This window comes from Anomaloglossus baeobatrachus, chromosome 9 (assembly GCF_048569485.1).
Source record: "Anomaloglossus baeobatrachus isolate aAnoBae1 chromosome 9, aAnoBae1.hap1, whole genome shotgun sequence".
NCBI classification, from domain to species: Eukaryota; Metazoa; Chordata; class Amphibia; order Anura; family Aromobatidae; genus Anomaloglossus; species Anomaloglossus baeobatrachus.
The window spans coordinates 21,739,219-21,757,413 of NC_134361.1; the positions used below are offsets into that span (position 1 = coordinate 21,739,219).

At 45.7% G+C, this 18,195-nt stretch overlaps 1 protein-coding gene across 1 annotated transcript in view; it reads left to right on the forward strand.

Moving 5' to 3' along the window:
• TAP2 (transporter 2, ATP binding cassette subfamily B member) overlaps positions 1-3,064 on the forward strand; it is a 30,513-nt gene extending 27,449 nt beyond the window's left edge. The window contains exon 12 of the mRNA XM_075323246.1: positions 66-3,064. Within this exon, the coding sequence (XP_075179361.1) occupies positions 66-254 (189 nt within the window). The 3' untranslated portion in view covers positions 255-3,064. The remainder of the gene's footprint in view (positions 1-65) is intronic.
• The last annotated feature ends 15,131 nt before the right edge of the window (positions 3,065-18,195 follow it).

Consider the following 18,195-nt stretch of genomic DNA (forward strand, 5'->3'; position numbering starts at 1 on the left):
ACGCCGGCTGTGTCGGGGGTGAGGTGCGTTACTTTCAGTCATTAATATCTCCTTCTCCTCCGCAGATCCAGCAGTCTGTACAGAATATCCGCGGCCTCTCCCTCCTGATCATCGCTCATCGGCTCCGCACGGTGCGAGACGCGGATCAGATTCTAGTCCTGGACGGAGGTCGGGTGGTCGAGCGCGGAACTCACGAGGAGCTGGTAAAGGACAAGGAGGGAACGTACTATAAACTGCTGAAGAACGGGGACTGAACGTCAAGCAGAGGAAAATGGAGGGAATAGTCTATAGATGTGGATGGAACATCGACGCCACAAACATCTCATAAATTATGCACAAGTTCAGGACACGTGACGGAAAAGTCACCGTCATCGCCTCCATCATCATCGGCTTTGTGTCCGCTCCTCCTTCCCTGCTCCATCCCACAGTTAGCGCCATTTACACAAGTAGATAAAAGTGTAAGGGAATAAATGATCCGGTGGCAAATTCATATTTACATGGGACAAACATCATGTAATAAATCGTTAATCCGACCTTCGGTCACACGGTCAGATAACTGCTAGTGCAGGCGTAGATAAGGCATTGAAAAATGGTAAAGAGGTTCGTCCGGGGAAGGTAAGTTATGTAATAACTTATAGATCTAGGGACGTCTGAATGCTGCAATCTGCTCTGATCGGCAGAAATGGGAACCTTGTAGAGTGTTAGTACCAGACGGCCGCTCCATTCGCTCCCAGCTTCGCTTCTTCCGGCAGCTCCGAATGGAGCGGGGGCCAAACAGGAGCAGGGCTCCATTGTAACCGTGCCATGTTCCGCTGATGGGGGCAGATCCCAATGGTCGGACCTCCATTGTTTGATCTATAGGTTATCATGCATCTAATGGATAGATAATTTATTTTCACTGGAAAACCCCTTTATTACTAATTTTAATTCACTTGTGTTCAATAGGGAAATAATAAATCTATTGTTAGTGTCTCTCTGCAGTTTGTATTGTATGTATATACACACAGCTCTGCTACATGCACATATACATACACATCTCTGCTACAGATGTACATATATACACACACAGCTCTGCTACATGCATATATACATACACATCTCTGCTACAGATGTACATATATACACACACAGCTCTGCTACATGCATATATACATACACATCTCTGCTACAGGTGTACATATAGACACACACAGCTCTGCTACATGCGCACACACACACACACATATATATATATATATAGATGTATACACATCTCTGCTACATATGCACATATAGAAAAACAGCTCTGCTAATATATATATATATATATATATATATATACATATATATATATATATATATATATATGGAAAAAATATATATATATAGTGTCTAAAAGTAGGTGGACAGTGTGTGTAATAGGGTTATGAAGGGGGAGATTTATCAACATGGTGTAAAGTGAAACAGACTCAGCTGCCCTTAGCAACCAATCAGATTGCACTTTTAATTCTTCACAGACTCTCTGGAAAATGAAAGGTGGAACCTCATTGGTTGCTAAGGGCAACTGAGTCAGTTTCACTTTACACCATGGTATTATTTTCTGTCCATCTACTCTTGGACCACCCTGTGTGTGTATGTATATATATATATATATACGGTATATATATATATATATATATATATATTTTATTACATAGCTCTGCTACACATTCATATAGATACACACAGCTCTGCTACATGCACATTATTTTCCATCACAGGAAGGTGCCTCTGGACTTTAAGGCTATGTGCGCACAGTGTGTTTTTCGCTGCATTTTTCGGATGCGTTTTTGGGATCAAAACTGCATGACTTTGCTTCCCCAGCAAAGTTTATGAGTTTTCATTTTTGCTGTCCGTACACTTTTTTTTAGCTGCGTTTTTGAGCTGAAAAAAAAATGGTCTTGTCAATTCTTTTCTGCGTTTTTCTGCGTTTTCCCCCCATGTAATGCATTGGAAAAACACAGCAAAATGCAGAGATCAAAAAAGCAGCAAAAAACGCACCGAAATGCGGCAAAAACGCGTTTTTACCAATGCATTTTTGCCACGGGTGCATTTTTTGTGCGGTTTTTGCGGCAAAAAATGCACAAAAACGCGTAAAAAAAATGCAGCGTGCACACATAGCCTAAGAAGCACACATTTTTAGCAAGAGTTTTTCTTGTTAAAAAGTGTGTCTAATAGTCCAACCACATACAGTATATACAAGGCATTTGCTTATTGAGCCATCACATGGGCTGATACAAACTTAATGGGAACGGAACATATGTTCATATGATCGTTCTATCACCATAAAGCTGCATATTCTCGGCAGCACATGCTGTCTAACGATGATGATTTGCACACCGGCATTAACGATCCAAATGCATAGCTGGTTGGAGACATGTTACACCCATCGATGGTGGGGAACAAGCTTCCTTATGAATGCTTGCTGATTATTTGCCTGGGGTTACCCACCTTTGGGTTTTTAGCCCCAATTACATGATTTTAAGAAAAAAATATACCCAAAGGAGAACCCCCTGTAAGGCTGGAATCACACTTGTGAGAGACTCGCACGAGTCTCGCATCGCATCACCCGGCACGGCCTTATGCTCTCCGGACAGGAGCTTCTCAGCTGCATAGAAATACATGCTGCCATCCCATTCCTGTCAGGAGAGTGTGCGGTCATGCCGGGTGATGTGATGCGAGACTCGCGAGTCTCTCGCAAGTGTGATTCCAGCCTAAGGATGTCTATAGCAGAACATAGAAGCACTGCATGCCGAGCCTCCTTCTGCAGCGGAAACACCGATGATATATCTGAACCCAGCCATAAAGACAAAATGTACTGTATGTCCTCAGATTTATTTCTTAAAAAGTGAGAAAAAAAAAGTGTCTCCATACTGAGAAGCAGGAGACTTTAACAATAGACATTTTTTTCTCTTAATCTGTATTGTGCTATCTCAGAATAGAATGTGATATTTTCCAGTATTCGGTTAATATTCTGCTTTTTCTAGCTTTAGACGTGCAGAAAATGTGACAAAAAACAGTTGGAAATATTTTTTGTGTTATTAGTTATTTGTATTATTTTTTATGTATATTGTGTATATAAAAAAATAAAACCAAAAACAAAAAACCCTGTTGCTTCTTAATCCGCCTTACGTTGGGCAATAAATATTTTTTCTTCTTTTTTTTTTTTGACCTGTATTTCTTTTTTAGGTGTCATAGTAACACAGACTTTACATGTGACTTTATTGAGACATTGATTGGTGGGGACATCAGATGAAAAAGATATCGGACTAATTTCAGACGACCGTATTTTTACATTCGCATCAAATGGATTATTGGTGTTTTTTTCTTTATAGAGGGACCATCTAAACCTTTTAGGCCTCCTTCACACATCCGTGTCTCCGGTTCATGTCAGGTCCATTTTCACGTGTACCGGAGACATCGGCACACGTAGACCCATTAAAATCAATGTTTCTGCGCACACGGGCGTGTTTTCACATGGACCGTGTGTAGCATATGTGTGCCCGTGTGCTCCACACGTTGACATGTCCATTTTTCTCCGGCAGCACAGGTTTCCCACGGACTGCACAGATGTGAGCCATGTAACACGCACCGCCGGAGAAAACCACGTTTCTGTGAAATAAAATTAATTTCTATACTCACCTTCTCCAGCCCTGCTGTCTCTGCTGCTGCTGTCACTTGCTTCCTACCCCCGCTCATTATGCTCATCGCATATCCTTGCACCAAGGACCGGAAGCAGCAGCAGCGGGGAGTCAGCAGGTCCGGAGACCACAGAGTGGAAGACATCAGCACCACGAACTGCAGCGACCGGAACAGGTGAGCAGAAAGTTCCTGTTCTCCGTGTGTTATCATGGATAGCACACGGAGAACATTCATGTGCCGAAATCACGGCACACGGAGGGTCATACACACCTTTTACACGTCCGTGCAAAACGTACGTGGTTTTCACGGACGTTTGAAAGAGGCCTTAAATTGGTAAAAATCAAAGCAACTCTGCAATTCACTTCGTATGAAAAATCCTCTCCATTCTCTAGAATGGGGGGGGGGGGACATTTATCCCCTATGACCTCCAATATGACTTAAAAGTGACCTGAGATATACAGTAAGTGACCATCTCGCTCTATAAATGGTCATAGCTATGGATACCTAAGGTCCTGCAATGCCCTGCACATGAGGTAAGAGACATGGCTATATCAGAACTATACTACATTTCTAATTGGAGGGATTTGCTAATATTATTATTATTATTACATCCACTACATATTGGGATAGGATCTTAGAAGTGAGAATAGCCTTTTAACCCCTTCACGACCTAGGACGTATATATATATACGTGTTAGGTTTTGAAGGGGTGAAACTACATAAAATATACCCCTGTTTTAGGGGATGTAATGCTCCAGGAGATATGAAACATATTTGGTGGTCTTGCACTGTGGTCACTACATTTTGGTAAGAGGTCAATCCTTTATCAGAGGTGTTATAGCGGGGTCTATCAGGCTTAGTCCAACTGTGCTGCCTTTTGGAGACATCATTCGGCATCACTAATAAAACGTTAATTCAATTAATTTTGATTCAAATGATTTTAATTCATTTTCAAATGTAGGGTATGAACTATGGACACATGGGGGTACAGAAGGAAAAAATAGGGGTGATTACATGGGGTAAACGGGGGGAATAGGCCAAGCAATTTACATGGAAAGATCAGAGCTTTTTCCTGTTAACAATTTGTTAACCTGAGCATTTACAGTGCCTACAAGTAGTATTCAACCCCCTGCAGATTTAGCAGGTTTACAGATTCGGAATTAACTTGGCATTGTGACATTTGGACTGTAGATCAGCCTGGAAGTGTGAAATGCAGCAAAAAAGAATGTTATTTCTTTTTTTTTTTTTAAATTGTGAAAAGTTTATTCAGAGGGTCATTTATTATTCAACCCCTCAAACCACCAGAATTCTGTTTGGTTCCCCTAAAGTATTAAGAAGTATTTCAGGCACAAAGAACAATGAGCTTCACATGTTTGGATCAATTATCTCTTTTTCCAGCCTTTTCTAATTAAGACCCTCCCCAAACTTGTGAACAGCACTCATACTTGGTCAACATGGGAAAGACAAAAGGAGCATTCCAAGGCCATCAGAGACAAGATCGTGGAGGGTCACAAGGCTGGCAAGGGGTACAAAACCCTTTCCAAGGAGTTGGGCCTACCTGTCTCCACTGTTGGGAGCATCATCCGGAAGTGGAAGGCTTATGGAACTACTGTTAGCCTTCCACGGCCTGGACAGCCTTTGAAAGTTTCCACCCGTGCCGAGGCCAGGCTTGTCCGAAGAGTCAAGGCTAACCCAAGGACAACAAGGAAGGAGCTCCGGGAAGATCTCATGGCAGTAGGGACATTGGTTTCAGTCAATACCATAAGTAACGTACTCCACCGCAATGGTCTCCGTTCCAGACGAGCCCGTAAGGTACCTTTACTTTCAAAGCGTCATGTCAAGGCTCGTCTACAGTTTGCTCATGATCACTTGGAGTCCTCTGAGACAGACTGGTTCAAGGTTCTCTGGTCTGATGAGACCAAGATTGAGATCTTTGGTGCCAACCACACACGTGACGTTTGGAGACTGGATGGCACTGCATACGATCCCAAGAATACCATCCCTACAGTCAAGCATGGTGGTGGCAGCATCATGCTGTGGGGCTGTTTCTCAGACAAGGGGCTTGGCCATCTGGCCCGCATCCATGGGAAGATGGATAGCACGGCCTACCTGGAGATTTTGGCCAAGAACCTCCGCTCCTCCATCAAGGATCTTAAGATGGGTCGTCATTTCATCTTCCAACAAGACAACGACCCAAAGCACACAGCCAAGAAAACCAAGGCCTGGTTCAAGAGGGAAAAAATCAAGGTGTTGCAGTGGCCTAGTCAGTCTCCTGACCTTAACCCAATTGAAAACTTGTGGAAGGAGCTCAAGATTAAAGTCCACATGAGACACCCAAAGAACCTAGATAACTTGGAGAAGATCTGCATGGAGGAGTGGGCCAAGATAACTCCAGAGACCTGTGCCGGCCTGATCAGGTCTTATAAAAGACGATTATTAGCTGTAATTGCAAACAAGGGTTATTCCACAAAATATTAAACCTAGGGGTTGAATAATAATTGACCCACACTTTTATGTTGAAAATTTATTAAAATTTAACTGAGCAACATAACTTGTTGGTTTGTAAGATTTATGCATCTGTTAATAAATCCTGCTCTTGTTTGAAGTTTGCAGGCTCTAACTTATTTGCATCTTATCAAACCTGCTAAATCTGCAGGGGGTTGAATACTACTTGTAGGCACTGTATATATATATCATAGCTGGATATATAATGGCATAAAGAGAACTTAGACCTTGTCAATGGATTCATAAAAAATACAAGTTGTGTGTGAAGGTTTTGATCCAAGGGGGCCATTTTCGGTTGTAATTATTATATTTCTTCTATTTCTATGAGTTCAATCACTCCTGTCCTGGCCCTCCCCTGGGGTGGGGGAGAGGGATTATTAGACCAGGGCTATGCAGGAGCAGGGCAAGGAAGGCGGCCCAGACATCCTCACCATTAGAGGTATCTCCAGGATAAGGGAGCTAGGGCCCACTTCCCTTATCTCAAACTTTGTGACACTGTGCTGTTGTTTGGAGACAGACAATCTGGCATAACTAATAAAACCTTTAATTTACTTAATTTTATTACTATGGCTTCACAGATCAACATTGCTGCACAATGCAAGACTTCAACTCTATCCTTATCTACAGTGGAAAGAAAAGTGGATATTATTATGATCTATGAACGTATTGAAGCCACCAAGATGGACACGCGAGAATTTTATCTATATCTGGACTTGGATAGACTCCCACCATGACCTTCTGAATCATTCCCTAAGTGTCTCTCCTTGAAAGCTTGCCATGGAACGATAAGATGTCATCGGCTATTTTGGATTAAGCACTGCGTGTGAGCCTGGTTATTAATGCAATGTTTAATAATAAAACACTGGAAGTATATATATATACATACACACACACACACACTGTAGTCATTGGTTAAGATCAGTTTACATGGACGACCAAAAATTTAAGTTGGCAAGATTCAGGTTTATTAACGCTCAGGTTGATGTTTTTTCCCCAATAAGAATCCCCCCTTTTATTTTTTTTTGTCTTTGTTTCTCTTCTCTTGTTTTTGTATATTTTTGTCTACCTGATGGTTAGGGTATAAATACTAGTACTTTTGTAGGCCATGCGTGGAGAAATCATTTGTTGTACAACGTTGAAAATTATTACCGTAATAATACATTTTGAAAACTATATTGCACCGTCCTGGTCCCTGCGCAGTCCTCTGATTAGTCCTCGGATCAGCCAGCAGAACCGGTGCTCTTCGCGCTTTCTCGGGAGATGGGTCTCTTTTGGGACATCTGGCTCAACCATATTTTTGCTTTTTCGGCTTGCAAAGTCATCACTTCCAGCTCTAAGACAATTTCCCATAATTTTGTAGCTGGTGGCGTTTTGGCAGCATTTTTTTGCATATGCTGCATAAAACACACAAGATTTTACAGAATCGGCATAATCAATGACATGTCTAAAATCTCATGCACTTTTTTTTTCTCCACATAGAGTTACCAAGATTCTGCATGTCAATTCTTCCAGTGTTTTTGCAGTGCTGAAAAGCGTATATTAATTATCAGCAGTTTTCCTGCCACCACTTTGGGGGTTTTTTTGTACAAAAAAGCAACGTGTGAACATAACCTAATGTTGATAAATGTAGAGTAATGCACTGAGGCTGCAATAATCATATACACTGGCTGGAAATATACTGGAGACTACAGAAGAGGAAAAAGATTTGGGTATTCTGGTTACAAGATAAGCAGCAGTGCTCAATGTCCGGCTGCAGCTTCAAAAGCAAACAGGGTTTTCGGTGTATAAAGAGAGATAAAATCCTGTGATACTAATTTACTTTAATGGCCTTCATTTCAGTTTGATCTCGAGTCATGGCAAATTGATGGCTGAGTGCTCTGCAGGAAGATCGATCTTATGTAGCCTAGATAAGTCCACCAGGGTCTTCTCCACCGTTATCTTGATTGTATCAAGCCATCGGTTTGCTGTCCTCTTCTCCTTCTATTCTTCCCATCATATTTTTCTCCAGTGATTGCTGTCTTAGTATGAAGTGTTGCCAAGTCGTAGCTTGGTGATCCTTACTTTGAGTGACATTTCCAGCTTGATTTGTTACGAAATTGATTTGTTTTTCTTGCCATCCATGGTAGTTATAACTTCCTTCTCCAGCACCACATGTCGAAGGCGTTGATTCTTTTTCTGTCTTCTTACTTTATCATCCAGATTTCGCATTTATATGTTACTACAGAAAAGACTAGACTATGTACGAGCAGAGACTATGTATGAGCTACGTCTTTATCACCAGTAAAATGCTTCTCAATTTGAATTTATTATTGCCCCTCTATAAAGCAGGTGTGAGGCAAAAAATAGCAACGTGAGGGTATAATCAAGCGATAATATGTAACTGGTAGAGAAAGGCTGAAGATGATGAATCAGTCTTTTTTTTCACCTAGCTGTTGGCTCCTCTCACCAAGAATACCCATACCTCACCTCACAGGCTGGTTTAGTGTAATCGGATGGGGAGGTGACAGCTTGGGGAAGATGGTCAAGTATCCTTCTTCTCAGTCATCATCCTGGAACTTCAGGCAACGTTTACCAAAACAAGAAACTTCTTTTCTTCGGGTCCCATATTACAGTGAAGCTGTTGCTAAAAAACCTCTGGACGCTGACTTAACTAGACACCCAGAAATCTCCGGCCTTTGACTTCACCAGACGTCCAGAAACCCCCAGCCTCTGACTTCATCAGACACCCAGAAACCCGCGGCCTCTGACTTCATCAGACACCCAGAAACCCCCGGCCTCTGACTTCACCAGACGCAGAAAAACCTCCAGCGTCTGACTTCACCAGACACTTAGAAACCCCCAGCCTCTGACTTCATCAGACACCCAGAAACCCCCAGCCTCTGACTTCATCAGACACCCAGAAACCCCCAGCCTCTGACTTCATCAGACACCCAGAAACCCCCAGCCTCTGACTTCATCAGACACCCAGAAACCCCCAGCCTCTGACTTCACCAGACACTTAGAACCCCCCGGCCTCTGACTTCACCAGACACTTAGAAACCCCCAGCCTCTGACTTCATCAGACACCCAGAAACCCCCGGCCTCTGACTTCATCAGACACCCAGAAACCCCCAGCCTCTGACTTCATCAGACACCCAGAAACCCCCAGCCTCTGACTTCACCAGACACTTAGAAACCCCCGGCCTCTGACTTCACCAGACGCAGAAAAACCTCCAGCGTCTGACTTCACCAGACACCTAAAAACCTCGAGGACCTCTGACTTCACCAGACACCTAAAAACCTCCAGCGTCTGACTTCACCAGACACCTAAAAACCTCCAGCCTCTGACTTCACCAGACACTCGGCCTCCTTTATACACAGCAGCTGAGACAACATTCTCTCCGACCTGCTGGCACATGCATCTGGCATCAACATCTTCTCCTCAGGTTAATGTAGACAAAGCACAAGATTTCTTGGGCAAGCCTTAACATATTTTTTTTTCAAGTTGCCCGCCCCTGTAATGCACAGAAGTTGTGTACAGTAATTACATCAGAATTATAGCATTAGTGATTTGCTGCCATTCAGAAAGAATTTTAAACTGTTAAAACCCCCAATAACTTCTCATTTGAACCCTCAGCAACACGCACGTAACAAAAAAATGCAAGTCTTCATGCGTCTCCGGCTTTTCAATGATTGTGACTGAATATAACTTCATCTCCATAGGAAAAAACCCTCAAAAATACCCTGTAAAATACATTTATTCTATTATGACCTGAGCTCGAGATCTGGATAAAAGGATTTCCTGTAATTCTGCCAGAAGTAAATAGAATAATGATGGTGCAGAGGACGTGTGCCAGCTGTTATATTTTTTACCTTATATTCAGTAGACAAATCTAAAATATGCAAATTTAAGAAATATTTAAAAAAAGTATCGATCTTATAAAGAAGAAATAAATCTTTTAATTTACCTTGTATAAGGATGACTAAAGAAGAAATCCTGTTCATTATAGGACTGTAAAAATAGCAACAAAAAGAGGAATAAATATCTTCCAAAAATTAAGCATTACGGTACTTACAGCAAATAAGGGCAGTAGTTATACAACGCCCGACCCAAAAACTAGTACGGTACTCTAGCAGGATACAGCTAAGCTCCAACTAAGTGGAGGCATCACAGGTGCAGGAGGAGCAAATCACACACACTTCCAAAACATGGAGGGGGCAACTGCTGGATGATAACAAGTCACCTAATAGGTTGCGGGCTTGTGACTGTGCATCTGCATGTGTGAACAGCGCTCTATGCAAGCCATCAGTGTGCAGTTTTATCATCCAGCAATCGCTCCCTCTATTAGGTGGAAGTGTGTGTGTGATTTGCTCCTTTTGCACCTGTGATGCCTCTACTTAGTGGGAGCTTAGCTGCACCCCGCTACAGTACTAGTTTTTGGCCTGGGCAATGTACAACTATTATTATTCTTTATTATTATAGCGCCATCAATTCCATGGCGCTTTACATGTGAAAGGGGTATACATAATAGGGACAAGTACAATAATCATAAACAATACAAGACACAGACAGGAACAGGAAGAGAGGTCCCTGCCCGCGAGGGCTCACAGTCTACAAGGGATAGGTGAGGATACAGTAGGTGACTACTGCCCTTATTTGCTGTAAGTAATCATTATAGGCTGGTGTTAGCATCAGATGAACCTTTATAGTTAATGCCCTGTTCACAGTTGTCAGCAGGTCTGCTCAGAGGCCGTTACCAGTGTTAGCAGATCACACCCTATTACTGTCATTATCCTTGTACATTCCCCTTCAGCGTGACACAGGTGCTGCTCTTCTTCAGGATCTCATTTATCCCCGTTCACACTGTGATCAGCCACTCTGTTCAGAGTCTATATTACAACTTCTAGAAGAGCACACCTCATTCCTGTTGCTTTCCCCTGTACAGTGTTTTGTGATCCCTGGAAGGTGATGCAGGAACTTTTTTCATGTTATCACCCCCTTTACCAATCAGGAACTATATTGATCCCTGTTCACACTGCCATCAGAAACTCTATCTAGAGCCTAAATTACCACTTCCATTATATTGTCTCCTCTGATACAGGAACTTTTCTTCAGGTTATCACCCCCTTACCAACCATGAAATATATTTCTCCCTTTTCATACTGCCATTAGCGACTGTTCAAATTCTAAATTACCATTTCTAGCAGATCACACTTTGTTCCTGTCACTATCACCATCTATTCAGTTTCCTCAGATCCATGGAAGGTGACACAGGAACTTTTCTTCATGGTATCACCCATCGTTACAAATCATGAAATATATTTCTCCCTGTTCATATTGCAATTAGAAACTCTGTTCAAATTATATATTACTACTTCTAGTAGATCCCACCCTGCTCCTTCTACTTCCATCTGTACAGTCTCCTGTGATCACTGGAGGGTGATGAACTTTTCTTCCTATTATCACCCCCTTACCAATCATGAAATATATCTCTCCCTGTTCACACTGCCATTAGCGACTTTGTTCAAATCCTCAATTAGCACTTCTAGTAAATCACATCCTGACACTTTCCTGGGTAGTCTCCTGTGATCACTGGGGGTGACAAGAACTTTTCTTCAGGTTATCACCCTCTTACCACCATGAAATGTATTTCTCCCTGTTCATACTGCCATTAGAGACACTGTTCAAATCCTAAATTACCATTTCTACCAGATCACACTTTGTTGCTATCACTTGCCTCTGCAGTCCCCTGTAATCACTGGAAGGTGACACAAGAACTTTTCTTCATGTTATCACCCCCTTACCAATCATGGAATATATTTCTCCCTGTTCACACTGCTATTAGCGACTTTGTTCAAATCCTCAATTAGCACTTCTAGTCGATCACACCCTGCTTCTGTCACTTTCTTGGGTACAATCTCCTGTGATCATTGGTGGGTTACATAGGAACTCTTCTTCATGTTATCACCCCCTTAACACCATGAACTATATTTCTCCCTGTTCATACTACCATTAGCGACTCAGTTCAAATCTTAAAACACCATTTCTAGCAGATCACACTTTGTTGCTGTCTCTTGCCTCTATGCAGTCTCCAGTGGTCCCTAGGTGGTGATACAGGAACATTTCTTCATGTTATCACCCCCTTACCAATCATGAAATATATTTCTCTCTGTTCATACTGTCATTAGCGACTATTCAAATCCTAAATGACCACTTCAAGCAGATCATTTTGTTCTTGTCACTTTCCTCTATGTAATCACTGGATGGTGACACAAACTTTTCCTCATGTTATCATCCTCTTACCAATCATGAAATATATTTCTCCCTGTTCAATTTGCCATTACCGACTCAAATCGTAAATGACCACTTCTAGCAGATCACACCCTGCTCCTGTCACTTCCCCCTGTACAGTCTCCTGTGATGCAGGAACGTTTCTTCATGTTATCATACACTTCACCAATCATGCGGTCTGTGTGTCCCTTGTCACACTTAAGGTGGTGTCACACACAGCGACGACGACAACGACATCGCTGCTAAGTCGCCATTTTCTGTGACGTAGCAACGACCTCAACAGCGACGTCGCTGTGTGTGACACATAACAACGATCAGACCCCTGCTGCGAGATCGCTGCTCGCTCCTGAATGTTCCAGGTAATTTTTTGATCGCTGCTATCCCGCTGCGCCATGATGATAAGCTCAGCATCCTTGTGTTTGACACCGCAGCAGCGACGGTCGTGACGACGCTGAAGGCAGTGACGTAGGACTGAAGGCAGGACAAGGGCGTGTTTTTGCGGTGTATTTTGCAACGCCCCCACGACTCCGATTGGTGGTTACAACAGCGTTCCGATCGGGTACCTTGCCGAAGGCGTTACAGTGATTTCATTCTTTAAGTTCCATTCTTTGTTCCACGTAGTAGATTCTCTGTCTGGTGTCGCTAGTGTGTCGTTCTTTGTGGATCTGAATGAAAAAGAGAATTTTGTTACTTACCGTAAATTCTTTTTCTTATAGTTCCGTCATGGGAGACCCAGACCATGGGTGTATAGCTACTGCCTCCGGAGGACACACAAAGTTACTACACTCAAAACGTGTAGCTCCTCCCTCCTAGCATATACACCCCCTGCTAGCCAGTCCTAGCCAGTTTAGTGCAAAAGCTGAAGGAGGACATCCACCCACAAGAAGAGACAGAGTAAAATCCGGAAGAACCGGAACCTCTGTCTACAACAATAACAGCCGGTGAAGACACACTGAACAAGAAACCTGCCAACAGGCAATAGGGAGGGTGCTGGGTATCCCATGACGGAACTATAAGAAAAAGAATTTACGGTAAGTAACAAAATTCTCTTTTTCTTTATCGTTCCTATGGGAGACCCAGACCATGGGACGTTCAAAAGCAGTCCATGGGTGGGAATAAACAGACAACTGAGAAGCAGGCAAACCCAACTTCACAAATGGGCGACAGACGCCTGAAAGATGCGTCTGCCCAAGCCCGCGTCTGCCAAAGCAAGAGCATGCCTTGGATAGAGCTTCGAAAAAGTATGCAGACTAATTCGAGCTGCAGTCTGACAGACCTACTGAGCCGTAGCCTGGCGTGAAAGCCCAAAAAGCACCGACAGGTCTGATCAAATGTGCTCTAATCCCCGGCGGGGAAGGCACTTGAGTACAGTTGTAGGCCTCGGAAATGGCCGACCTAAGCCAACGAACCAGGGTCGGCTTAGATGCCGAGAGACCGCTACGCTGACTAGCAGTCAGTACTAGAGAGAGGTGCACCGCCTAATAACGGCGGTGCGAGACACATAGATCCGGGGCGCCCGCACCAGATCCAGGATATGCAACGCTTCCTCAAAGCGATGAACAGGAGCCGGACAAAAGGAAGGCAGGAAAATTGCCCCGGATAAGGTGGAAGCTGTAACCACCTTAGGGAATAAAGTCCGGAGTCGGACGGAGACCACCTTGTCTTGATGCAAAAGACCAAAAAAAAAGGGGGTGACTCAGAGAAAGTGCCGCCAGAACTCCCTGGCGGGAAATTATAGCCACTAGAAAGACTACTTTCTGTGAAATATGAAACAAAGAAACCTCCCTAAGAGGCGCAAAGGGGGGTTTCCGGGAACCGGGAGGACCGGATTAAGGTCCTAGGGCTCCATAGGCCGCCGGAAAGGCGGAATGATGTGAGATGCGCCCTTAAAGGAGCGCACCGGAGCCAGCCGGACGATACGCCGCTGGCACATACTGACAGAGCCGAGACCTGTCCCTTAATGAGGGATAGTCCTAGCTGTAGACCGGACTGTGGAAGGGACAGGAGGGTCGGCAAGGCTAAAAAGGTCCAAGGACACTTTGGAGCTCGAGTCATAGCGGAGATGACTTCAGGAAGGATACCAGAAGTCGCCAAGATCCAGGACTCAATAGCTACGCCGTCAATCTGAGAATCCAGAATTCTGACGGAAAAAACGGACCTTTTGAGAAAAAGGTCTGGACAGTCCGGAAGATGCCATGGCAACCTAACGGACAAAAGGAGCAGGTCAGGGTACCAAGCCTGCCTGGGTCAGTCTGGAGTAAGAGAATGACCCGACGGCCCCCTTTACTGATCTTGCGCAGGACTCTGGGCAAGAGGTAGAGACGAAGCTGGGATCAAACATGAGCCAGTGTGTCTACCGCAAAACCTGAGGATTGTGGACCACGGTTGGACAGCTGAAATAGTCTGCCTCGCAGTTTTGACATCTAGGATGTGGGCTGCGGATACGGTGGACTAGGAGTCCCTTGTCCACTGAAGAATGTTGAGGCGCCAAGATTGCCAGGCGGCTGAGTGTCCCGCCCTGGAAGTCGATGTAGGAAAACGCTGTCACGTTTTCCGACTGGACTCGAATGTGCCTAGCCGCCAACAGATGGTGAAGGCTTAGAGAGCTAGAAAAAGAGCTCTGATTTCCAGCCTATTGATCCAGAGGGCTGATGCGGACAGAGTCCAAGCGCCCTGCGCTCCACGGTGGAGATATACTGCTCCCAAGGCGGAAAGACCAGCACCCTGGTGAGGATCACCCGGGACGGGGCCAGGAAGGAGCGTCCCTGAGACAGAGTGGCCGAAACCACCACTGAAAACGAGCCCCTGGTCAGTGGCAAAGCCACCACCCCGTGGAAGGAGGGAGTTCGCGTGTACAGCGGAAAACATCCAGTCTCAGAGGACGCAGGAGAAACTGGGCAAGGAATCGCTTCCATTGCCGCCACCGTCTGACCAGCACCTGTATTTGGTGTCTGATAGAACGACGTCGACCGCCAGCGGAGGGACTACTGATCGACTAAGAGCAGCTTCACAAGAGCCGACAGAGTCTCGAATTGCGTCCCTGAGAACCTCTGGTTCGAAGTCAGAGTGGACTTGAACAGAATGACAAGCCACCCGAATAGGTTAGAGTGGCGAGAGTAAGCGAAGTACTCTGCTAAGAGTCTGCACTGGATGAAGCCCCGAGAAGAAGGCCGTCCAGGGCAAACGATCACTGCCAATCCCTAGGGGTGCAGGACCTTAATCACAGCAGCCCCAATGAGAATACTCGAGGGGCCGTGGCTAACCCCAAGAGAAGAGCCACGAATTGGACCACTCCGATGGCAAAACGTAGTCAACGCTGGTGTGAAACTGCGATTGACCCCTGCCGAAAAGCATCTCAGATGCCGATGGCTGCTAGGGAATCTCCTTGGGTTCTTGATTGATCCGGTGAAAAAAAACACACGGAACAAGACCGAGGCTCCATGTGAAAACGCCACACCTGACCATGCTGAAAAAGCTAAAGATCTAGGTCGGAAGGCACCGCCCTCTTCGGGGACTAGAAATAGATTTGAACAAAAATCTCAGAACCGTTCCCAGTCGAGAACCGGTACAATTACTCCATTGGCCTGCAAGAAATGCCACGGCCTGTGAGAAGGCGGCGGCCTTGGAGCCGGGAGGTGACAGAAAAAAATCTGTTTGGCGGGTCGACAGAAATCCATCCTGTAGCCATGGGAGATATGATCCCGCCCCCACTGAACGGAGACGTGGTAGAACCATACGTCGCCAAGTGGAGAGAGCCTGCCACCGACCAAGGAGGTGGTTGGCGTGGCTAGATAGCTCGGAGGAAGCTGACTCCGTGGTAGCATCTCCTGCGGTCTTTTGAAGACGCAGCTTCAAGCTATTTGGTTCTATGAACCAAGGCCGAGCTAGAGGACGATCAGATGGAGGAACGGAAACCACCAAAACCTCAACTGATTCCTGTCCTGGACAGGTTCCCTGGTTTAGGTTTGTGGCAAGGAAGAACTCTCCCCGCCAAGAGCTTCCTGAATTTCATCCAGTTGGTTCCGAAGAGACTGGTCCCACCAAAGGGGAGCCCAGCAAGGAACCCCTATAGAGGCATCTGCTTTCCATTACCGAAGCCACAGGAGCCTGCGGATAGCGAGGAAAGTAGCCAAGACCACCGCCGTGCGGTGTCCAGCATGGCATAGGATGAAAAGACTGAAGTCTGGAAGTTCAGGCAACCGTTTTGGGCATAGAGTCCCTGTGAGGGAATGCATCTCCTCCAGACAAGCAGAGAAGGTACAAAAGAACCGCACTGCCGTAAAGCTGAGGAGAACGAAGCTGCTGCCGCCCCAATACCGACTTGGCCCAAGGACAACCGGGCGGACCGCAAAACCTTAAGTGAGGAGCTATCAGCCACTGACATAACGGTCCGGGCTGAGCCACCTGAGGTGACTGAGCCCACTTCTTGACCACCATTGGTGGACAGGGGAAACACAGTCCTCAGAATCACGCTTCATGGGAAGCGACTGTCAGAGCGGACCGTGGGCTTGGTCACAGGGGCCTGAAAACTGGAGTGGTTAAGGAACACACTTTGTGTTCTCCTAGGTAAGGTAACTCCGGCGGATTGGGGTCCAGTACAAAATTAATGTACCATGGGAGCCCTATAGAGGTGCCGTCAGCCACTGATACAACTATCCGGGCTGAAAGTCTGGACACTGGAGGGGCCACGTTTGGCGAATGAGTACACTCCTTGACCACCTCTGATGGGAGGGGGAAACAGGCCGCAGAACCTCGCTTTGGGGTCTGCAGGACAGGCTGTGAGCTTGGACGCAGCAGGCTGAAAACTGGAGTGGTTAAAGAACACACTCCTCGTCCTGTTAAAGGTATACTGATGCCTTTCTGCCAGCGGGGAATACTCCCCTGATACGGGCGGATGGAGGTCCAGTACAAGTATAATGGACGCAATCCAATCATTCGGCTCTGCGTCACGTACGGACGGATCAATGTACATAAAGTAGCGTCCGAGCCCCTGGTAGAGATATCCTCCTCGTCCAGTGAGTCAGCTCGTAATCGGAGCTGCGGGACGGGGAAGGACAGGGGACCCTGCGTCTCCCTGTCAGGAGGACGGGGTCTGAGCCCAGAAGGAGAGTCCTTTGTGAGCTTTATTTAGCGAGCTGAAGCAGAAAACGCCCTGAGAGGGGAGCTGCATGCTCAGCAGATGCCAGGACAGCCGACCCCTGGAAATAGGATTCCCTCAGGGGTCAGCCACCGAAACCGGAGCAGATGGAGGGGCCACTAATTAGCAATCATTCGGCTCTGCCTCCAAGCTGAGGGGCCACCATGGTTATGAGCTCGGTACAGCCGTACGAGACTACCTGCAGTGCATAATAAAAACAACCTGCAGCCCTGCTCTGTGAGACATGCTGCAGAGGTGGGGGGCTCTGTCAAGACTGGCCCCCAGCATATATAAACCGATAAAACAAGCAGCTGCACAACCGGAGGTTGTGGCTGCCAATCGTTTAAACAGACATGTCTGTGCCCCCTGGTCCCTCAGCCCAGGTCCCCACTTGTCACACTGTGGAATCTCTGTGCCTATGCAGGCACAGAGAACGCCGAGAAAATGGTGACCGGAGCGAGGAGAGGGGGCGGGGCCTACTCTTAGAGCGGCAAAAGGATTCCCTCAGTGAGGTAGCCAGGGGAGGGAATCCTTCCTCAATGAGGAGTGTCCCTTCCCTTGTGCTGCGCAGCCACTGGGCGGAGCTACACTGCCTCTCTGCAAGACTGACATGCAGAGACAG